This window comes from Neophocaena asiaeorientalis, unplaced genomic scaffold (genome assembly GCF_003031525.2).
Source record: "Neophocaena asiaeorientalis asiaeorientalis breed wild unplaced genomic scaffold, Neophocaena_asiaeorientalis_V1.1 scaffold258, whole genome shotgun sequence".
In the NCBI taxonomy this organism is placed as follows: Eukaryota; Metazoa; Chordata; class Mammalia; order Artiodactyla; family Phocoenidae; genus Neophocaena; species Neophocaena asiaeorientalis.
Window position 1 is genome coordinate 253,825 of NW_020172591.1, and position 24,755 is coordinate 278,579.

Genomic DNA, 24,755 nt, shown 5'->3' on the forward strand with positions numbered 1-24,755 from the left:
TGGGAAAATTCACTAGCACTCCAACAACCAGGACTTAGGAGGCTGTTCAGAAATGAGAATTCCTTCTCAAAATCATCTTCCAATGAATCTACAGGTACATCTTTTGCAACTGTTGAGTGAATATAAAAACAGAATGTTTTTTTCTTTTTGAGGAAATGAGAATAGGATATAGGGCAAATCAAGTTTGTTTCATTGTTCTCATACTTTATTAACATAATTTTTAATGAACAATTAAACTGATTAGGAGTTTATGTGAAAATAATTTCTAATTAGGTAGGCTACAGATCAAAATGACCACATTTCACAATGAAAATATTAATAGTTATGAATATTTATGTATAAAATAATTAAGCAACCATCTATGTAAGACAGAAACAGGAAATGCGAGGAGAAACTGAAACAAATTAAAAATAGGAGACTTTAATATACCACTCTCAGTAAAAAAACAGGCCAAGAGGACAAAAGTAAAGATATAAAAGATCTAAACAGCATAAAAAAACACGGTAGTTACTCTTGAATATAAGCAAACCCTAACAGAAAATGTACCTTTTTCTCAGGCACACACTGAAAATTCACAGAAATCAATTATAACTAAGGCACACACACAAATCAGTTTCTTAAAATAGAAATATTACGAACAACATACTCTGATTATAATGCAATAAAATGAGACAACTTTTTTAATGAAACCAGAAAGATAAAAATCTCTTCCACTTGCACATTTTTATGCCTTCTATTAAACAATTCTTGGTTGGAAGGGTAATGGAATTTCTGAAAAATGATAAAGACATTTCATATCATAATCCATGGGATATTTAAATAACAACTAACATGAAAAATCATGACCCTAAATATCAATAAAATATTAATCATTAATAAATAAATATTTATTTATCATTACCAATAAAAATGAAAGATAGGGGCTTCCAGCATGATAGAATGATGAGGTCTAGGGACCCGCACATCAGTTTTAAGTAACTGGTGAAAATGATTTTAAAAACAACCATTTAAAGTCTCTGGAAGTTGTTCCAAGGACACACACCAAGTGTAGAAACATTTACTCAAGAAAATCTATTAAAATTTAGAAAGAATGAAAGACTTGACCTAAGAACCACTCTCTTCCACCCACTTCTCAATTCAGCCAGATGAAAATTCGCTCTAGCCTGGCGGGAGTGGGGGAGTAGGAGAAGGATTAATTGCAAACAAGCATGAGAGAAGTTGGGGGTAATGGGAATAGTCTAATAGACAATTGTGATGGTTGCACAACTCTATAAATTTACTAAAAGTCATTGAATTTTATACTTACAATGGGTGAATTTTATGGTACTTAAATTATACCTTGATAAAGCTGTTAAAAAATCAAGAGATTTTGTACAGCTCTATGTAAATAAATTAGAAAACCTAGACAAAATGAATAATTTCTGAGAAAAATATAATTTACTAAAATTGGTCCCAGTACAGATAGAAAGCTTAAACAGATCAATTTCCATAGAGAAGAAAACACAAAAAATCACAGGCCTAGATGTTTTCACAGGGCATAGATGCTGAAAAACCTGTTGGCAAAATTCAACAATCATTCCTAATAAAAACTCTTGAGAAAACAGGAATGTATGGATACTTAACACTGTAAAATATATACCTCAGTCCAAAAGCTAGCATCTTAATTAATTCAGAAACAGTACAGGCATTGACACTAAGATCAGGAACAATACTATTTCACATTGTTCTGGTGGTAGTAACCAATGCAATTAAACAAAAGAAATTAATTACAGTCACAAGAATTGATAAAGAAAAAACAGGACTATCTCTATTTGCAGAAGACATGATGGCATACCTGGAATGTTCCAGAAAATCAATGATAAAACAAACTATAAGCAAGTTCAGCAAGGTAGCAGGATATATGGTTAACATGCAAAAATTGTATCAATACACAAAATAATAACCAGTTAAAAGATAAAATGGAAAGAAAATGTCATTTATAATGGCAATAAAGGAAATAAAATATTCAGAAATAAACTTAACAAGAAATGTTCAAAACCTCTAAGAAAAAACTATATCTGAAAGATAGACAAGTAAACTTTAATAGAAAGATGCCCTTTGTTTCTGCTTAGGCTGTCTTGACATCAGCAAGCTGTCAGTTTTCATATTTAATGTGATCACAATAAAAGTATCAATGAGTTTTTTTATGGAGCTAGACAGTTTTACATAAAACTCATATTGAAAAATAAACATGCAAGAATAGTTAAGAAAATAATGAAACGAAGAGGAAGATACTAGTCCCACCAGATACAAAAACACACAAAAAAGTTTCTATGAAAGTCCAGAAATAGACTCAAATACATATAGAAATCTAGCATATGATTGGAAGTTATCTCAAATTACTGGGGTAAACATGGCATTTAAAAAAATAATATAAAGGATAGCCATTTGCAAAAAGATAACATTTAATCCATTGTTAACGCCATATTGCATGAATAAACTCCAAATGAATTGGAGATCTAAATATAAAAAATAAAACTATACAAATATTAGAAGAAAACAAACGAACTCCTCTAACCTGGGTTTTGCATATGACAAAAACCAGATCCAATAAAATAAAAGATTAATAAATTTGACTACATAAAATGTTTAAAACTTTTTCATGGCAAGAAGCAACTATAGGAAAAGTCGAAAGACAAACTAGGAGAAAATGTTTGCAATGCTTGGCAGAGACATTCAAGGTAGTATTTACTGAGTGCCTACATTGCTGGATGGTAGAGACACGTGAGATAGTAAGATAAACACAGTGCCACATGTCCTCACAGTTACAGAGATACATTCCACAGGGCCGAAACATACAGAATAAGCAATTATTTAATTTCCATTGGCATGTGCTACAAAGTAGAAGTATAGGATTGCATTCCTGTGTAGAGACCTATACAGATTTTCATGTTATGGAAATAAATATTAAATAAAAACTAAAGAATTTTAAATAATAAATTATCCATATATATAGTGAAATTATAATTTACCATTTTCAGAGTTAGAAAACTGAGGTGCTCCAAATTCTCTTATTCCAGAATGTTTTTCCTTGTGATCTTCAGTTGCTGAAACAAAAGCACATAAAAGATAGCTGAACAAGAAGAAATTTAGCATGCTTATTTACTATAGTATTTTTTTTTTTTTTTTTTTTTTTGCGGTCCGCGGGCCTCTCACTGTTGTGGCCTCTCCCGTTGCGGCGCACAGGCTCAGCGGCCATGGCTCACGGGCCCAGCTGCTCCACGGCATGTGGGATCCTCCAGGACCGGGACACGAACCCGTGTCCCCTGCATCGGCAGGCAGACTCTCAACCACTGCACCACCAGGGAAGCCCCCCTACTATAGTATTTTATGATAATGTGACCAAACTGTTCAATTGACCACATCAGATTATAATACATATATCTAAAAATTTAAAGAACCATATATAAAAACCACATATGTATATATATAACACTATATATATATACAAATAAATTTGTAATACCCACAGGTATTCAGGTCCTCTGTTATACCTATGCCCTCTTGAAAGTTAAAAGTTTTCATATTCCATGTAAATTGGTGCAGTGGCTATGGAAAACAATATGGAGGTTCCTCAAAAAATTTAAAAATAGAACTACCATATAATCCAACAATGCCACTTCTGGGTATTTATCCAAAAAAATGAAAACACTATTTCAAAAAGTTAAATGCACCCCCATGTTCATTGCAGCATTATTTACAATAGTCAAGATATGGAAACAACCCAAGTGTCCATCGATGGGTGAATGGATAAAGAAAATGTGGTTCATATACACAATAGAATATTATTCAGCCATAAAAAAATGAATGATATCTTACCATCTGCAATGACATGGATGGACTTTGAGGGCATTATGCTAAGTGAAATAAATCAGAGAAAGACGAATACCGTACCATCTCACTTATATGTGGTATCTAAAGAACAAACAAAATCCGAGCTCACAGATGTAGAGAACAGTGTTGGAGGCCAGAGGCAGAGGCAGAGGCAGAGGCAGGGGTGGAGGCAAAATGAGTGGAGGGAGTCAAAAGGCACAAAACTTCCAAATAAATAAGTCATAACGATGTAATGTACAGCATGTCGACTATAGTTAATACTGTAGTGCATATGTGAAAGTTGCTAAGACAGTAAATCTTAAAAGTTTTCATCACAAGAAAAAATTTGTAACTGTGTATGAGGATGGATATTAACTAGACTTACTGTGGTGATCATTTTGCAGTGTATACATATAGCCAAAAATCATGTTGTACACCTGAAACTAACACAATGTTATATGTCAATTATACCTCAATTAAATAAAGTTTTTCACATTCCAAAGCCTATTCCTTCCCTGGTGGATTTGTTCTCATTCTATAGTCTCCGAAAGGCCATTTTATACAGCTGACCCTAACAATAAGGGTTTGAATTGCACAGGTCCACTTATATGTGGATTTTTTCAATAAATACACTGGAAAAAATTTTGGAGATTTGTGACAATTTGAAAAAACTCACAGAAGAACCTCACAGTCAAGAAATATCAAAATCATTAAGAAAAAGTTAGGTATGTCATGAATGCATAAAATATATGTACATACTAGTCTATTTGTATCATTTACTACCATAAAATACACACAAATCTATTACAAAAAGTTAAAATTTATCAAAACTTAGACACACAAACATTGATATGGCACAATTTGCAGCTGAGAGAAATGTAAACAAACGTAAAGATGCAGTAATTAAATCATAACTACATAAAATTAACTGTAGTAATTTCATAGCCACCTCCGGTTGCTACTGCAGTGAGTTCAAGTGTTGGGAGTATCAGCTTAAAATGCCATGTGACAGTAATCATCGCCACACGACCATTTCCTTTCTCCAATAAATTGTGTATCACAGTAAAAACTGATCTCTCAAGTCTTGCGTATTTTTCCTGTTTACGGTAATACTGTAAACTCTGAATAGCACCACGGGACCCATAGGAAGTGCCACTAGTGATGCTGGAAGTGCTTCCAAGAAGCACAGAAAATTACAAGAAAATGTTGAAATGCTTGGTATGTATCATAGATTGAGGTATGCAGCTGCAGTTGCCCACTTCAAGATAAATGAATCCAGGGTAAGGACCATTGTAAAAAAAAAACAAAAGGAAATTCATGAAGCCATCACTGCAGCTGTGCCAGCAGGTGCAAAAACCTCACACATTTGGTAAAGTACCTTTTTATCTCGTATTAAAAATGCAGTTTTGGGCTTCCCTGGTGGCGCAGTGGTTGAGAGTCCACCTGCCGATGCAGGGGACACGGGTTCGTGCCCCAGTCTGGGAAGATCCCACATGCCGCGGAGCGGCTGGGCCCATGAGCCATGGCCGCTGAGCCTGAGCATCCAGAGCCTGTGCTCCGCAATGGAAGAGGCCACAACAGTGAGAGGCCTGCGTACCGCAAAAAAAAAAAAAAAAAAAAAAAATGCAGCTTTTATGTGGGTGCAGGATTGCTATAAGAAAGGCGTACCTATAGACTAATATGATTTGAGAAAAAGCAAAGTCATTATATGACAATCTAAAGCAAAAGGAAGGTGATGGATCTAATGCTGGAGAATTCAATGACAGTAAAGTATGGTTTGATAATTTTAAAAAGAGGTTTGGCTTAAAAAAGGTCAAGATAACAGGAGAAACTGTGTTGAAAAACATACAGCAGACGAGTTCCCAGATGACATTAAGAAAATCATTGAGAAAAAAAAAAATCATTGATATGAAAGGATATCTGCCTGAACAGGTTTTTAATACAGACAAAACTGTCCTATTCTGGTAAAAAAATGCCACTAGGGACATTTATTAGTAAGGAAGAGGAGTGAGCACCAGGATTTAAGGCAGGAACGGATAGGCTAACTCTTCTGTTTTGTGCAAATGCAGTCAGATGCATGATCAGGACTGCCCTCATCTATAAAGCTGCTAACCCCCAAGCCTTGAAGGGAAAAGGTAAACACCAGCTGCCAGTCTTCTGGCTGTACAACAAGAAGGACTGGACCATGAAAACCCTTTTTCTGAATCGGTTTCACTGATGCTTTGTCCCTGAAGTCAGGAAGTTCCTTGCCAGGAAGGGACTGACTTCTAAAGTTCTTTTGAAATTGGACAATGCCCCTGGCCATCCAGAGCCCCAGAGTTAACACCGAAGGCATCCAAACAGTCTAGCAGTTACACTAGGCTACAATAATGCAATCATATTCCTGCTTCTTTGTTAGAGACGCATGAATTGTTACACCTGTAAATAAATATGAATCTCTTTTTCACATTATCTTTTTATTTTTGATGTCTAGTGTTAGTAATACATATAATATCTACAGTGTTTTATATTATGTAAGACAATATTGATGTAGGTACTGATAGATGACCCATCTTGTAAACAATGTAAATGTACTGTATTCATAAATACAGCGCAGTACTGTAAAGGTATTTTATCTTCCTTATAATTTTCTTTTTTTTAATTTTAATTTATTTTTGGCTACATTGGGTCTTCATTGCTGCTTGTGGGCTTTCTCTAGTGGCAGCGAGCGGGGGCTACTCTTTGTTGCGGTGTACGGGTTTCTCATTGCGGTGGCTTCTCTTGTTGTGGAGCACGGGCTCTAGGTGCGCAGGCTTCAGTAGTTGCAGCATGAGGGCTCAGTAGTTGTGGTACATGGGCTTAGTTGCTCCATGGCATGTGGGATCTTCCTGGACCAGGGCTTGAACCCGTGTCCCCTGCATTGGCAGGCAGATTCTTAACCACTGCTCCACCAGGGAAGTCTCTTCCTTATAATTTTCTTAATAACTTTCTCTTTTCTCTAGCTTTATTGTAAGAATACAGTATACAATACATATAACATACAAAATATGTGTTAACTGATTGTTATCAGTGAGGCTTCCATTCAACAGTAGGCTATTAGTAGCTAAATTTTGGCAGAGTCAAGAGTTACATGTGGGTTTTCGACTGCACGGGGGTCAGAGGGTAGGGGTGGGGAGGCGGTTGGTGTCCCTAACCCCTACGTTGTTCAAGGGTCAACTATATTTTGTTCTGCCTGCTCTCCATGTCTCTGACACAACAGATATTCTTGTTTATTTATGGCTGTGTTGGGTCTTCGTTGCTGCGCGCGGCAAGCGGGGTCTACTCTTCGTTGTGGTGCGCAGGCTTCTCATTGCGGTGGCTTCTCTTGTTGTGGAGCACGGGCTCTAGGCACGCGGGCTTTAGTTGCAGCACGCAGGCTCAGTAGTTGTGGCTCACGGGCTCTAGAGCACAGGCTCAGTAGTTGTGGCACACGAGCTTAGTTGCTCCGTGGCATGTGGGATCTTCCCGGACCAGGGAATGAACCCATATCCCCTGCACTGGCAGGCGGATTCTCAACCACTGCGCCACCGGGGAAGCCCCAGGTATTCATTTTATGTTGAATGAATGAATAAATGATTGGATATGTTGTGCTTTTTTTTCAAATCTGTGATAATTCATTACATAGCAATAGAAAACAAATACACTTAACAATACATTATTACTTGAGGTTATTCCTTGAGGATTATAATTTTTCAAGTTAATAACACGTGTGTAATATTCCCCATGCTGTCTTCTACTGGTTTATTTGCTCATGTCTGTATCAGACTCAGGATTTCCTGGTGGAGGAGTGGAGCTGGTCATCTCTGTGTTCCCTGGGCCTAGCACAGGCCTTGGACAGATGCTCTAAGACGAGCTGACACTTGGCAAAACTGTGAAGTTGATGCAATTTTTGTGCCAAACTTCCATATCCTATACTGCATGGTTTGGGGACCTGGAAACTAGTAACAGCTAATGTGGCTACAGAGCTTACTGAGTGCCTGGCGCTTTTCTCAGGGCTTGGTACACGTTAACCTTGGTGATCCTCATAAAAGCCCTACCGGATGCCACCATAACCATGGCATCCCCACCTTGCAGATGAGGCACTAGTAAGGCAAGAAGTCGAGTAACTTGCTCAAGGTCACACAATTAATTAACAGTGGAGCTCAGGTTCAAACGAGACAGCCTGGCTCAAATCTGTGTTCCTAACAGGGTATGTTGTACTTTTAATTCAAAGGCTGCTTTATTCTTCTAAGAGCTGTGCATAGCTGTGAGCAGCATCTCCACATTTCTCATTTAGAGTAGTGATTTCATATGAAGGGAAAGATCAAACATATGTACTTAAAAGACAGCATATTTCTTTTAATGTTTAACATTAAAAAATCAAACATACAAACAAAAAACCCATAGGCAAACATTTTAAAAAAAAATTATCTCTAAGTTTTGGGCCTATATTGGGATAAATTATGCCCTATTACTACACTAGGAGCCAGTTTCTTAGAGTGTTTCCCACATCTCTACCTAATTTGCAACCCAGTATAGACAGAGACCAAAAAAAAAAACCCTCCAAGGTAGGGGAATTCCCTGGTGGACCAGGAGTTAGGACTTGGCATTTTCACTGCTGGGGCCAGGGTTTGATCCTTGGTTGGGGAACTAAGATTCCTCATGCTATGCAGTATGGCAAAAAAAAAAGAATGACAAAAAAAAAAAAAAATCCAAGATTTTTACATCTTCAACTATTATTAGGACCATTTTTTTTTTTTTTGCAGTTCGCGGGCCTCTCACTCTTGTGGCCTCTCTCGTTGCAGAGCACAGGCTCTGGACCCACAGGCTCAGCGGCCACGGCTCACGGGCCCAGCCGCTCCGCGGCATGTGAGATCTTCCCGGACCCGGGCACGAACCTGTGTCCCCTGCATCGGCAGGCGGACTCTCAACCACTGTGCCACCAGGGAAGCCCCAGGACCATTTTTAATTAAAAAAAATTTTTATTGCAATATAATTGATGTACAATATTATATGTTACAAGTGTACAACATAGTGGTTCATAATTTTTAAAGGTTATGCTCCATTTATAATTATTATAAAACGTTGACTATATTCCCTGTGTTGTACGATGTATACTTGTAGCTTATATATTTTATACACAGTAGTTTGTACCTCTTAATCCCTTAGTCCTATTTTTCCCCTCCCCTCCTCCTTCTCCCCACTGGTAACTACTAGTTGGTTCTCTATATCTGTGTGCCTGGGGTATTTTTGTTATGTTCACTAGTGTGCTGTATTTTTTAGATTCCACATATAAGTGACATCATACAGTATGTCTTTCTCTGACTTATTTCACTTAGCAGAATACCCTCTAAGTCCATCCATGTTGTTGCAAATGGCAAAATTTCATTCTTTTTTATGACTGGGTACATATACACTACATCTTCTTTATCCTTTCATCTACTGATGGACATTTAGGTTGCTTCCACATCTTGGCAATTGTAAGTAATGCTGCTATGAACATTGAAATGCATGTATCTTTTTGAATAACTGTTTTGGGGTTTTTTTTTGCATATATACCCAGGAGTGGAATTGCTGGGTCATATTTTTAGTTTTTGGAGAAACCTCTATACTTTTTTCCACAGTGGCTGCACCAATTTACATTCCTACCAGCAGTGTACGAGGGTTCCCTTTTCTCCATATTCTCACCAACATTTGTTATTTGTGGTCTTTTTCATGACAGCCATTCTGACAGGTGTGAGGTGATATCTCATTAGTTTTAATTTGCATTTTTCTGATGATCAACAATGCTCAGCATATTTTCATGTTCCTGTTGGCCAACTGTATGTCTTCTTCGGAAAGATGTCTATTCAGGTCTTCTGCCCTTTTTTTTTTTTTTACATCTTTATTGGAGTATAATTGCTTTACAATGGTGTGTTAGTTTCTGCATTTTTTAATTAGGTTGTGTTTTTGATGTTGAGTTGTATGAGCTGTTTATGTATTTTGGATAACCCCTTATCGGTCATATCATTTGCAAATTTTTTCTCCTATTGCATAGGTTGCCTTTTCATTTTGTTGATGGTTTCCTTTGCTGTGCAAAAGCTTTTAAGTTTGATTAGGTCCCACGCGTTTATTTTTGCTTTTATTTCCCTTGCTTTAGGAGATGAATCCAAAAAAATATTACTATGATTTATGTCAAAGAGTGTTCTGCATATGTTTTCCTCTAGGACTTCTGGTTTCCAGCCTTACATTTAGGTCTTCAATACATTTTGAGTTTATTTTTGCCATTGGCAGCAATGTGGATGGACTTGGAGGGTATTATGCTAAGTGAAATAAGTCAGACAGAGAAAGACAAACACTATGATGACACTTATATGTGGAATCTAAAAAATACAACAAACTAGTGAACATAACAAAAAAAAAACAGGCACACAGATATAGAGAACCAACTAGTAGTTATCAGTAGGGAGAGGGAAGAGGGAAGTGCAAGTTTGGGGTATGAGGTTAAAAGGTACAAATTATTACATATAAAATAAGCTATAAGGATATATTTTATAACACAGAGAATATAGCCAATATTTTACAATAACTGGTGGGTTGGCCAAAAAGTTCGTTTGGGTTTTTCCGTAAGATGTTATGGAAAAACCCGAAAGAACTTTTTGGCCAATCCAATATAAATGGAGCATAACCTTTAAAAACTGAATCACTACGTTGTACACTGTAACATATAATATTGTACATAAACTATACTTCAATAAAAAAGGGACATAACTGCTGATACAGCAGGCTTTAAAAGACAAAATAATACTATAGATGGATGGTGAAACTACAACAATGTCCATTATATTTCATTTATGACTGTTAAAAAAATGTTCTCTACTTAGGTACAGGATTATGCATGCAAAATTAGCTAACCTTTGGAACAGAAGTCTGAAGGTATGTTAGATATATGAGCTCATGATTATTATAGCTTCTTAAATAGTTTCTTTTATCAATATGGTATTTATGTGTATACTTAAAAATACCTATCACATTTATTGGATGCCTACTGTGTGCTATATAGTTGATAAATATATCTAGCCCTAATGTCCTGCAAGGCAAGAGTGTATGACTCATTTTTCAGATAAGAAAAATGAGAGGCATAAATGACTTGTTTTAAAAAAAAGCCAGCATTCAAACCCAATTTTTCTGGCTCAAAAGCTACAGTAATTCATATATATGTTGACTGTACATATAATATATATTTATTAAAAAATAAGAACACCAAAAATAATAACACAAATTTAAATATGAGGATAACTTTGAAACAATCATACAACCCTGTGAAATGAACATCTACACTAAAAGCACCTCTAGCTTAGAGAAGACCAGAATTCCCTAAAGAAGATAACTGGACCCTCTAATTAGGTACTGCTTGAAAGCTAACTCATTGCTGAGCATAGCCTCCAGTTTCGCCTGACCAGGAAGCCTGGACTGAGACCTGGGGCAGCTGCAGAGCATATCCTATTGCCTGCCCAGGCAGGGAAGCAAGTCAGCAGCCCCACCCAACAGGGGAGCATGGCCCCAGCCCACCTGACCAGGATGCCCTAAAAGGGACCCTGGGGAGCCTCCCAGCCTAGCTCACAGTACTGCCCAGCAGCACACCCCAGTCTATAGCCCTGCCTGGCAGCAAAGCCCAGCCTATGTCCATGCCCAGTTGCTGGGCACATCCTGTAGTCTCACTTAGGCAGGGAGCCCAGTCAATGACACCCCCCAACGGTGGGGTACAGTATGAGGCCCCACCCTACCAGGAGGTCTGGCCAGCGACCTTGCCCAGAAGCCGAGCACATCCACAGTGCTGCCCAATTACGAAACTCAGCCTGTGGCTCTGCCTGATCACAAAGTACAGGCTGAGGCTGCATCAGATTGTGAAGCCCTGCTGCAGCCCCACCTGCATGCAGAGGCCAGGCAGCAGCAGCATCTGGTGAGGGAGCACAGCCAGCGACCCTGCCTGACTGGAGGTGATTGTAGAGCCCAGCTAGTAACACTGTCTGACCCTAGAGCACAGCACCACCTTACCACAGAGCCCAGCCAGCAGAACTGCTTGAACACAGAGCCTAGCAAGTAGCCTGCCCACCTCTGCCACCTGAGAGCAGGGGCAGCAACTTCACCCAACCAGAGACTGTGACCCATTATAGTTAAACTGTCTAAAGTCAATGACAGAACTTTGAAAGCAGCAAGAGAAAAGTGACTTGTCACATTCAAGGGAAACCCTATAAAACCATAAGCAGATTTCTCTGGAGAAACTCTGCAGGCCAGGAGAGAGTGGGACGATATATCCAAAATATTGGAAAAAAAAAACTGTCAATGAAGAATACTGTATCAGCAGAGCTGTCCTTCAGAAATGAAGACCTGATAAAGACTTTCTCAAACAAACAAGTTGGGAAAGTTCATTACCACTAGACCTGCCTTACAAGAAATGCTAAAGGGCACTTTACAAGCTGCAATAAAAGGATGCAAATTAACCTTGTAAAAATGCATGAATGTGTACAACTCATCAGTAAAGGTAAATATATAGTCATAGTCAGATTCTGTAATATTGTAACAGTGGTGCATAAATCACTTTCAATTCCAGTTTAAAAGTTAAAAAACAAACATATTAAAAATAACTATAGTGGGCTTCCCTGGTGGCGCAGTGGTTGAGAGCCTGCCTGCCGATGCAGGGGACACAGGTTCGTGCCCCGGTCTGGGAAGATCCCACATGCCGCAGAGTGGCTGGGCCCGTGAGCCATGGCCACTGAGCCTGTGCGTCCGGAGCCTGTGCTCTGCAGTGGGAGAGGCCACAACAGTGAGAGGCCCGCATACCGCAAAAAACCAACCAAAAAACAAAAACTATAGTAATTTGTTATTGGACACACAATGTAAAAAACATGTAAACTATAATATCAATAACCTAAAATGTGAGGGGAGGAGAAGTAGAAGTATAGAGTTTCTGTATGCTATCAAATTAAATTGTTATCAGCCTAAAATAATGTTATAAATATAAGACATTTTATTGTAAGCCTCATGGTAATCACCAAAAAAAACCCTGTAATAGGTACATAAAAAGTTAAGATAGAAGAATCAAAGCATACCACCACAAAAAGTCATCAAGTCACAAAGGAAGATACAAGAAAGGAATAAGGGAACAAAGGAACTACAAAACAGTCAGAAAACAATGAACAAAATGGCATTAGTAAATCCTTACCTATCAATAATTAAATATAAATGGATTAAATTCTCCAATCAAAAGACATTTTAGGGCTTCCCTGGTGGTGCAGTGGTTGAGAGTCCGCCTGCCGATGCAGGGGACACAGGTTTGTGCCCCGGTCCAGGTCGTGCCCGGTCTAGGTGAGCCATGGTCGCTGAGCCTGCACGTCCAGAGCCTGTGCTCCACAACGGGAGAGGCCACAACAGTGAGAGGCCCGCGTACCGCAAAGAAAAAACAACAAAAAACAAACAAACAAAAAAAACTCTTTGACATTGGTCTTGGCAATGATTTTTGGTATGTGACACAAAAAGCTCAAGACACAAAAGCAAAAATAAACAAGTGGGACTACATCCAACTAAAAATCTCTGGGAAAAAAAAGAAGATCAAGAAAATGAAAAGGCAATCTACAGAATAGGTAAAATATCTGCACACCACAGATGTGTTAAGAGGTTCATATCTAAAATATATAATACACTCATGTAACTCAATATTAAAAAAACCAACAACAGAAATCTGATTTTCAAAATAGGCAAAGTAGACATTTTTCCAACCAAAGACATATAAATGGCCAATAGAGACTTGAAATGGTGTTCAACAGTACTAATGAAATCAAATACAAATCAAAACCACAATGAAATATCACCTCACGACTGTTAGAATGGCTGTATAAAAAAGACAGGAGATAAATGCTGGTGGCGATGTGGAAAAAAAGGAAGCCTTGTGTACCGTTGGTGGGAATGTCTAAATTGGTATAGCCATTATGAAAAACAGTATGGAGGTTCCTCAAAAAATTAAAAATAGAACTACTATATGATCCAGCAATTCCACTTCAGGGTTTATATACAAAGGAAATGAAATCACTATCTCGAAGTGGCATCTGCACCCTCAGTTCACTGCTGCACTGGCTCACTGCTGCTCAAGAGGGCATTATGTTAAGTGAAATAAGTCAGACAGAGGAAGACACTATGATCTCACTTAAATGTGAGATCTAAAAAAGCCGAACTCCTAGAGACAGAGAGTAGACTGGTGGTTGCTAGGGCCTGGGGGATGGGGGAAATGGGGAGATTGGCCAAAGGGTACAACCTTCCAGTTATAAGAAGAGTAAGTTCTGGAGATCTAACATATAGCATGGTAACTATAGTTAAAAACAATTGCTAAGAGAGTAAATCTTAAATGTTCTTATGCCCAAAATAAATATGGTAACTATGTGAGATGATAGATGTGTTAACTAATCTTATGGTGAAAATCATTTTGCAATACTAGAATATACCAAATCATCACCCTGTGTACCTTAAACTTACAGTGTTACATGTCAATTACAGCTCCTCAATAAAGCTGGGGGAAAAAGGCGAACTCAAGTTTGTACAGAAGAGGCTTACAAAGGGACTTAACATTTTTTAATTGAATGGATATTAACACAATCCCCAAAGGCTGTAACAAACTGTTTTGGCATTTAACTGTGATCATTTCACATTTTAATGAATTTACCCTCTTACCTGGTTCACTTCCCAAGCTCACTTCCTCATCTGAGAAAACTAACCTAAAGTAAAGACAAAAAAATCCAAAGGTTTTGGTTAAAATACATTTGGGACTCATACTCTACAAACAGTTTTATGTGGCTTAAAAAAATTTTTTTTTTTAAACTGAGGAGACATATAAAATAGTTGTCCAGTAGATCTCCTAAAATCTGTCTGAGACAAATCTTCTTCTCTAGAGCTACACAGACTGTAAAAATAATCCTTCACCTCTTATTCTTTCAATGTATATTTACTGAGTATTGATGAAGCACCAAGCACTGCGTTCAGCATGGTAAACGCTGTGCTAAATACTATACCACAGAGAACATCTGTCACCAACGCCATCAAGTATGAAGTTTAGTTTTCAAGCATTAAAAGGTTTTTTGCTCATCCCACTACTGGGCATATAACCTGAGAAAATCATAATTCAAAAAGAGACATGTACCACAATGTTCACTGCAGCACTATTTACAATAGCCAGGAAATGGAAGCAACCTAAGTGTCCGTCGACAGACGAATGGATAAAGAAGATGTGGCACATATATACAATGGAATATTACTCAGCTGCAAAAAGAAACGAAATTGAGTTATTTGTAGGAGGTGGATGGACCTAGAGTCTGTCATACAGAGTGAAGTAAGTCAGAAAGAGAAAAACACATACCATATGCTAATGCATATGTATGGAATCTAAAAAAAATGGTACTGATGTACCTAGCGGCAGGGCAGGAATAAAGACGCAGACATAGAGAATGGACTTGAGGACACGGGGGTGGGGAGGGAAGCTGGGGAAAAGTGAGAATAGCATTGACATATATACCCTACCGAATGTAAAATAGATAGCTAGTGGCAAGCAGCTGCATAGCACAGGGAGATCAGCTCCGTGCTTTGCAAAGACCTAGAGTGGTGGGATAGGGAGCGTGGGAGGGAGGCTCAAGAGGGAAGGGATATGGGGATATATGTATGCATATGGCTGATTTACTTTGTTGTACAACAGAAACTCACACAGCATTGTGAAGCAATTATACTCCAATAAAGATGTATAAAAAAAAAAGGTTTTGCTCAAGAATACTTGGGAACTAGAGGGAATGAAGAACTGCAGAAAAAATGGAGTACTCTATTTTGAACAACAAAGTGATGCTTACAAAAGAAGGCACATTTGCCTAAAACATTCCGAACCAATACTAATTTTGGAAATTTATATCATCCATCTGGTGTAATAATAAAAAAATGAGATAAAGAAATTGAACCAGATTTAGTTATTATTCCAGGGGTATAACCTCACAACTCTAGTATTGGAGGGTTTTTAAAAATAAGCCTTTAAAGACACTTAAAAAGCAATATAGTATTTATTTGCAAATACTACAAAATAAGCCTACAGAGGAAACAGATACTTTGATTTGGGATGAAATTTCCAACGACAGAATACATAGATGGTGTTTTAAACACTTTGAATGGAAGAGAAGGTGAAGTGCTTTGGAATCTGTTAGTTAACTCAAAAGGTAGCTTTCGGACTTCCCTGGTGGCGCAGTGGTTAAGAATCCGCCTGCCAATGCAGGAGACACGGGTTTGATCCCTGGTCTAGGAAGATCCCACATGTCGAGGAGCAACTAAGCCTGTGCACCACAACTACTGAGCCTGTGCTCTAGAGCCTCCGAGCCACAACTACTGAAGCCCGCGTGCCCAAAGCCCGTGCTCCACAACAAGAGAAGCCACCGCAATGAGAAGCTCGCACACCGCAACAAAGAGTAGCCCCCGCTTGACGCAGCTAGAGAAAGCCTGCGCGCAGCAACGAAGACCCAATGCAGCCAAAAATAAGAAAAATAAATAAAAATTTTTTAAAAGGTAGCTTTAATAATGCTGAAGATGTATGAGAAGATTCTGAATAAAACTTTCATAAAATGTGATAACGGAAATATTTACCAATTTAATATGCTTAATGTACAATTTTAAATGTCAATGTATAACTAAGTTAATATATTTAATTCATATCTATACATTTGATTGTGTAATCTATATATGAAAACATTTATATATCCAAGTTAGTAAAAAAATTTGTATTTTCCCCTAGAGAAAAGGGTGAAATACTTATATTTCAGATCACCTTCCACTCAACAATATATGGTTGTCATTGTTTGGGCCTATTTCTGGGTTCGCTACTATACTCAGTGCAGTCTGGTTAAAATGACAAGTGGCAGTTCTGAAAGGAAAACAAAGGTAAGATGTAATTAAAGGGAAGGAAAGAGGCAACATGAAAGATGTGCACAGCAAGAGCCTCCATTTTCAGGTAACCAATCCCAGTCCCATCTGTGTTGTTTTGGAGACAGATTTTCAGTAGCTTCTGTCTCATAGCTGCTGACACCTGTCCCTTTCTTCTTCAAGCTGCCCCTTCTGGGATTCACTAGGTAAAGGCTCTTAATACAAGGCTCAGTCTCCCACACTATAGAATTTGGGTTTATCACCCAAATTGTTCTGTATTCCTATCATCAACTTTGCCTACCATGTTAAAAATGGGGGAGGGGGGTGGTAGGTTTCAAAACAAACGTTTAACATTAATTGGAAAAATGACAGAGAAATAAGTATTCGGTAAACCAAAGAAGAAGCAACTCTTTCCAAATATATGGTACAATGGTATCCAGGACCTCCATAACATGATCTATAACTTTTGTCTGCTTACTTATTGAGGTTTTCCGGGAGAGAACTGTCTTCTATTCGTTCTTCCTTGTGGTCTTCAGTAAGCTTGACTGGAGTGCCTTGTAGTTGCTAAGGGTAAGAAATTCAATGTTAAGTAGATGCAAAGAATCTGTTTCTCGCTTTGTGCAAACGAAAATGAGAACAAAAATTCTAGAGAACGATATAAAACAGGAAGAGTTTTAAAGTAGAGAGTGTGAGATATGGGAGATGTATGCTGATGTAATTTGACCCGAGCCCTGTGTCCTTTGTATCCTGGCAGCCTGTAGCCACTATGCACACCATGGGCCAGCCACAAGGTTCACCACTCTGTGATATGCCAAAGAAAAAGAAGACTTACACTGTGTCGCCAGCCGGTACTGCAACGTTCTAAATACAATTAAAGATTTTCAACTTCAAGTCTGAGCAGAAATTGGATGTTAAATTTCCCTAAATAGACAGTATGCTATACAGTAAAGCATTAACATAGAAAAAGTAAAAAACAAAACACATACACAACAACAAAAAACAAATTCAAGGGTATCTACCAAAAACAGAAGATGCTATGTCAGAACCTGACTTAAAAATCCATACTAAGCCCCTGTAATATACAGTTGCAGGATATGAACCCATCACAGATATCACATCCAACTTAGGCACACTCAACATTTTCAAGCTCTACTGAAAATAAAGCAGAATGATAAGTTCAAAGGTACTGAAACCTAGCTTACCAGAACTGAAGAAATGATTAACACAGCGCATCTCTGCTGGATAAGGCATATGCACAGAAGGTTGACAGGAAGGGTACATTTTCACGTAGGTGTTACAGAAAGAGCTGACCTAATACAGTAGTCTCTTCAGAGGCAACCACACATACATAATGACCAAAAATGGCATAATTTTTGTATCATGAATCACATCTATGATATGAGTGTAAAAGTAAAGCAAGGAGATTCTTCTTTAACTCCTATAATTGTCAGGTGGATAATGTGGTCATTTTTGAAAACACATTACCACTTTCCATCACTTGTTCCTCTTAAGTTTTTCCTTTCCATAACCTTTTCTCTCTTTTGTATTTTAATTTTCTTTTCACTTTCTCTTTCTTTTATTCCCCCTTCCCCCCACCCTACAAATATCTTGAGCCCACCAGCAGTATTTCCATGTATTTGTTTAGTGCTGCTGGTAGAATCTGGAATCAGGGAACTTCAGAAAAATGGCTGAAAGAGTGTAGAAAAATGTTTCCCAGTGTTTTGTAAAGTTGAAATTAGGCTTAGCAAAAAGTAGTTTCAAAGTTATTATCCAAATGATGTGTAATAAATCTAAGAAAAGACCATTGAAAGAAATGTACCTTGAGAGCTACAAAATCACACGGATGAAAGCCAATACAGGTCCCATGGATTTGGGACATCATTCGAGCTGTTTTCTCCCAGAATCCAAGCAATGTCCTCTGCAGAAAAAGAAAAGGTGACACTACAGTTCTCCTTCCTCTCCTCTTTTTTCAGTGCTATTTTTCCTCACTATCGTAGATGAATAGTTGTCAAATAATAAGAAGTAGGAACTAAAATCAATTCCCAAGTTTGGTGAACCAGCAAGCACTGTAAACAGTAATTCTCCATAAGAATTGGCATTGTATCTGCATGTATGTGTGCCTATCTGTATACAGCACTGAAATGTACACTGGAGCCAGCTAGAGTGTAATTGCAGCCAAGAGAATGAAACTGGCAGATTAGAACACCTTCTGAGGAATCCAAAAGAAAAATGGTAAAAGCACCAAAATATCATATTTGCATTAGAAGTATATGTGTAAATCTTTATGTTGGTAAGCATATAATACAAACCTTTATTAATTGGAGTAAAATAATTTGTACCACTAAATTTGGACTTTCATTTAGAGTTCAAGAAAGACTTGTCAAAAAAATGTGCTATGAAGCTAACTCAAGTAATTCTCCCTGCAGTGGAAGCACAGAGTCTTAACCACTGGGCCACCAGGGAAGTCCTGTCACATACTTTTATTTTCAAGTGCATCCTCTCTTGATTTCTGAATTCCACAGTACTGAACTGAATTAGGTAGATTCCCTAAAAGCAGCAGTGAATACCCATTTCCTTTAGTTTGTATCGTTTTCTCATGTAAAAAAACGTATTCTCCTATTTTGCCATTTACAAATACCTGATAAAATCAGTTAACTGCTACCTGTTAATACCTAACTTACTCATTGTATGCTATTTATGTATGATTTGGAATAAAGCAAGCACAAATGAGACTTCTGAGATTAAAGTGGTGTGGAACGGCAATTTGGCAGAATGAAAAGAACACAAGACCTAGAATTAGAAAACAAGTTTTTAAGCCCAACATTGCCATTGAATTCTCATTTAATTCTCACTTTCCTCATCCATAAAATGATAGAAAAGTGTTGCAGAGCATGGGCTCTAGGCATGTAGGCTTCAGTAGCTCTGGCATTTGGGCTCAGTAGTTGTGGCTCACAGGCTCCAGAGAGCAGGCTCCGCAGCTCGGGGCCACAGCGTATTTGCTTCAAATGAAACTGTATGCAGAACTAGTTTAAAATGGAGTAGCTCTGAATGAACCAAGGCTAATAGGCCTTGAATCCTGCCTCCTCTCCACATTCCCCTCCTCAACCCTAGACAGTCCGTAAGTGTCTGTCTGTCTCTCCTAGGATACCAAGGGGAATAATGTGAAGCTATGGGAGTAGGCAAAGAAAGACCCTAAGGTCTTTTCCAGTCTGAAAAGACTGGAAAAGTCTTTTCCATTCATGATTCTGAATGCCATAACTCAATAAGCAATTTCAGCAAAGTCAAAGGAATCTGATCAATTATACAGTTTTTTTGCACTCTTTAGACAACTTTTAAAAAGGAATCTCACCACTCATCTTTACTGCAAGGACATGCTGACCATGGAGGTGGGTACCTGGTAGGTAGCGAGTGAATAAGACAACATATTGCAGCGACTAGCTCCAAGTAAATCCACTTTCTGACAAACATCCATCTTTAACTTGTCAAAAGAAGCTTTGCTATTTCTCACTTGGATCTGTACCTGCAACCACAAAAATGTTAGTTATTATTGCTTATAATACAGAAATAAATATACCACACAGGTTTATGATACATGTTTTCAGACACATGAAATTGTAATAAAGAAGACTAATTCCCTTTCCCTGTATTATTTCAAAATTAATGGAAAAGATTTTGGTTATTTTTAGAAACTGTAGGAGACTCTTTCCAGCAGATATGTTTATGCTGAGAAACTATGTGATGAAAGAGAGAAAGTACATAGTTAAGAAAAAAAAAACAGATTCCAAATAAAAACAAACATCCAAAACTACTGATGGATAATATTTACCTAAGAAAGAGTAGAAGAATAAATGGAAAGAGGACATAGTAAAAGTGTTGAGAAGCATTAATAATAGTTCTGAATCATACAGATATATTTATAAACTTAAATACAGGCTTATTATATTTCTTACAAATGAATAATTTATCACCAAATAGTGTGAATACTCAACTTTAAATATATTTATTCATTCATTCAACAAATACTTATGAGGTATCTATTATGTGCCAGGCACTGGGATGCTGTGCTGAACAATGCTCGTCCTCACCATCCCTGAGTGAGGAGGCCCAGGAAAAAAAGAAAAAATATATATAACATAATCTCAAGTCACAAAGATAACATATAAATGCAACAGAAGTGGGTGACAACATTTGATTAGATGGTCAGGGAAGCCCTTGGTGAGTTCATGCATGATGTGTGAACTGGGATAGGAAGATGATGAGCAGGCCCTGCTAAGACCCTGAGGAGAGCCTTCTAGACCCAGGGAAAAGGAAGGACAAAAGTCCTGGGTGTGGGAAGTGTTTCCAGAGCAGGAAGGAATAGGGTAGAGCCGATTCCTTCCTCAAGCATAGAAAGGGCTGGAGCACAGAAAGTAAGTACTGTACAAAATGTGGCAGCAGAGGGACCAGAGATCAGACTCTGCAGGGCTATTTGGGTCTAGATGAGAGGTGTGGATTATATTCTTTTTTTTTTAATTGAGGTGAAATTCACATAACATATACTTAACCGTTTTAAAACTGTACAATTCAGTGACACTAGTTCATTGACAATGTTGTGTAACCACTCCCTTGGATTGTATTCTAATTGTCAAGGATTATAAAGGGGACAGAATAACAGGTTGCCTGAGGCCATGTGTCCAGCTACTGCTCAGGTCTGTTGGAGTAATCATTGAGGCAAAGAACTTGTAACGGCTAGTAAAAAGACTCCATCAATACTAAATATAAATATGGATTTTTATTATAGGCACTTTATGAAGGAGTTAGTGAATTTTACTATTTATGTATGGTAAATTCAGGGAATATAATTTATAATAAGGAGTTTACTTAGCAAAATATATGTTCACACATATAGTTGCTTTAACAGTTTGTGGTCAAACTATGTATTGTGGCAGAATGAAAAATCTGATAACCTTCACTTATAATTAATAATCATTTTACATGAGTTTTTCCTTAAGTTTTTTTTCCTGACTAATGAACTGTTTTCCTCCTGCAAACAACTCCTAAAAGTCCAGGTAGGCAACATTTAAAAGGTAGATCTATTATGCCACTCAAAGAGTAAAAAAAAAAAAAAAAAGTGTGACAACCTTTTGTACGTTAACTGAAGATTTCCAAGCAACCAAGAATTTATAATATAACACATTTTCCAAAAATAGTCCGATGTTTTATACTCTTGATTAAATTATTCTGTAGAGCTTCAAGAAAACATAAAAAAGGGATGTATTTTCATACTTTTCGGAACTTTTCCATTTGTTTTAAGGTGTCTGGGTCCAGTTCTTGGGACACGTCTTTCATCCACAGCAGAGCTCCTCTATATTCTGTGCGCGCCTGCTCCATCCGATTGACTGTCATCAAGGTATCAGATACTGCCCTTTGACTGAATGTTGCTACTTCTTGCTTAAGACGAGACAGGGGAGTATACAGAGCCAATCTAATGGCAGAGAGGTAAAAATAAGAGGCATGTACATTCCATAAGCAAAATAAAACAAAAACAACCATAAAGCGTAACTTGCTATCAAGATGAGTCTTTAAACAGGAAATTATTAAGATGCCTAAGAAAATCAGAAAGCAAATAAGGATCATACAGTTAACTTTGAACTGTTAATAAAGATGTGTTTCTATCTCTCCCTTTCTTATTTCAGGAAATATCAATATATCATTTTTGCAACATTTTAGATGTTTATCCATGTATAAATAATTTGCCAAGTAAATGCCATTTAGAAAAGAATTCCTTTAGTAAAGAGATCCTATATTTATAAAGCATAATCCTATGAGCAGAAAGCCTTTCTTTTGACAAATTTAGGGAAAACCTGGGTATAGAAAAGCAGATAAAATGCTAGATGAAGGAATGAGGATAAAATTCTTAGCAGCTGAGGATGAGAACAAGAGAAAAAAGGATTTAAGAAACACAAGTCAAACCCAGCTCCTCTGGTCTGCTTTTGACTTTGTGGCAATAGAGGGGCTTTTATTGGCTATCTCTTTGTCACCTCCTTAAAGGTGGACCTTTGCACTAATATGGTGTTTCAGAATAAAGCCACTTAAGTTATACATTGTCATTACAGGTCCAATAAAGTCTATTTTTATTTTTCTCTAGAAAATGCAAAGATTTTGGCTTTATTTAGTAATTGTAGGAGATTCTTTGCAGCAGGTATCTTTATGTTAAAAAGTTGTAAAATAATGAATGCAAAGTATATAATTAAGAAGACAAAATTTCCTCTGCCTAAAAAGAGGAAAAGTTCCAATGTACTCATAGATAGTATAATATCCAAAAAGTGAAAAATATATATATATACATGTTTAAGTTTTAGCCATTCTGTGCCTCTGTTACATTAAACCACTTAAGAAATTTAAGTACAGGCCTAAAGTCTATTTCTAGGAATTAAGCAACCTGTGAATGTCAATTTTTAAATAATTATTTTAAATTCAAAATAAATAAGAGTTAGGCATCAAAACAACTATATACTGCAATATACTTCTCTTTTAACCCTCTAATGGAATGAAGAGAAACCTTTACAACTATGCAAATTTAACTACACACATCAAAACTGTCATACTGACTACAAATTTAAGGATGATGCAAAACCATGATAAACCTTTGCTTGGCTGAAGAACAGAGTGCCTTGCCAGTGGCATCCATCATTTTGCCAGCCTGAGTTGTATCCCGTTCTGCTTGGAACTTTAAAAAGAGCCCTAGTTCGTTTTCTTCCTCCGATATAACTAGGGAAAAAATGACAGTATAGTTCACTGTTTCATTTCATCATTGGTTTAAAACACACACACACACACACACACACACACACACACACGACTAAAATTCTCACAGCAATAACTCTCTATACATAAGAATTACTTGGGGGTGGAAGGAGAGACACTTATTTTTAAAATGCAAATTCCTGGGCTTCATCTCCAGAGATTCTGATTTTACAGGTCTGAGGATCTGTTTTTGTTTTTAAACAAGCACTCCAGATGATTCTGATGCACTGACTCCATAGACCTCACTTCAGGAAAGACTGATCTTTAGTGAAAAAAAAAATCCAAAATAATAAAATACAACAAAGCCACAGATAACGCATTTTCAAACGTGCAGAGATGCACTTTAGGATCATTGCCTCTTACAAAGTATTTGGGGGTTTCTATTTATTTAATTATTTAATTTATTTTTGGCTGCATTGGGTCTTCGTCACTGTGCGTAGACTTTCTCTAGTTGCGTCAAGCAGGGGCTACTCTTCATTGCAGTGCGCGGACTTCTCATTGCAGTGGCTTCTCGTTGTGGAGCACAAGCTCTAGGCACACACGCTTCAGTAGTTGTGGCTTGCGGGCTCTAGGGCGCAGGCTCAGTAGTTGTGGTGCACGGGCTTAGCTGCTCCGCGGCATGTGGGATCTTCCTGGACCAGGGCTCAAACCTGTGTCCCCTGCATTGGCAGTCAGATTCTTAACCACTGCGCCACCAGTGACCCTACTCCTATGTGTTCTTCCCCAGCCAAGTTATTCTCATAAAGCTTTATAGTGATGGAGGAATCTACTGCAATTGTCCAATGTTAGTCTCAACAGAAGATCTATTAATAAAACAGTCTTCAAGAAATCACACAGTCAAACACAATCTTGAAGAGAAAGTACATGATGAAATCTATATATGTATATCTCTTCCTTACCCTGAAATGCTCCACCAGCATGCTAAAAGATCTGGTGATCCCAGGACAAAATGCAGTATGCACAAACTTGCAAATGTTTCTTTATATTTCTGTCACAGGACTCCCTTGCTCCAATGATTGCAATGGCTTTTTACTGCTTGGTAAAATATTTAAGGTCCTTAGCAATCTGACTCGAATCTTACTTTGCTCTTGTATCACCCTACTAGTCCCAATTACAAACTCTTCCATCATGCAGACTGTTCTCATTCTTTAACCTTATTCCTTGACTCCAATTCCCTTTCTTCCCACATATTCAACATC

General features: G+C 37.7%; 1 protein-coding gene across 1 annotated transcript in view; it reads right to left on the reverse strand.

Annotated features, from left to right (window-relative positions):
• The window catches only part of ICA1L (islet cell autoantigen 1 like), a 64,593-nt gene that overhangs the window by 8,065 nt on the left and 31,773 nt on the right, over positions 1-24,755 (reverse strand). The window contains exons 4-11 of the mRNA XM_024738408.1: positions 23,397-23,520; positions 22,036-22,234; positions 20,165-20,290; positions 18,590-18,688; positions 17,249-17,334; positions 14,554-14,597; positions 3,012-3,086; positions 1-109 (exon numbers count right to left, since the gene is read on the reverse strand). The exon at positions 1-109 is cut by the window's left edge and continues 191 nt beyond it. Coding sequence (XP_024594176.1) covers positions 1-109; positions 3,012-3,086; positions 14,554-14,597; positions 17,249-17,334; positions 18,590-18,688; positions 20,165-20,290; positions 22,036-22,234; positions 23,397-23,520 — 862 coding nt within the window. The remainder of the gene's footprint in view (positions 110-3,011; positions 3,087-14,553; positions 14,598-17,248; positions 17,335-18,589; positions 18,689-20,164; positions 20,291-22,035; positions 22,235-23,396; positions 23,521-24,755) is intronic.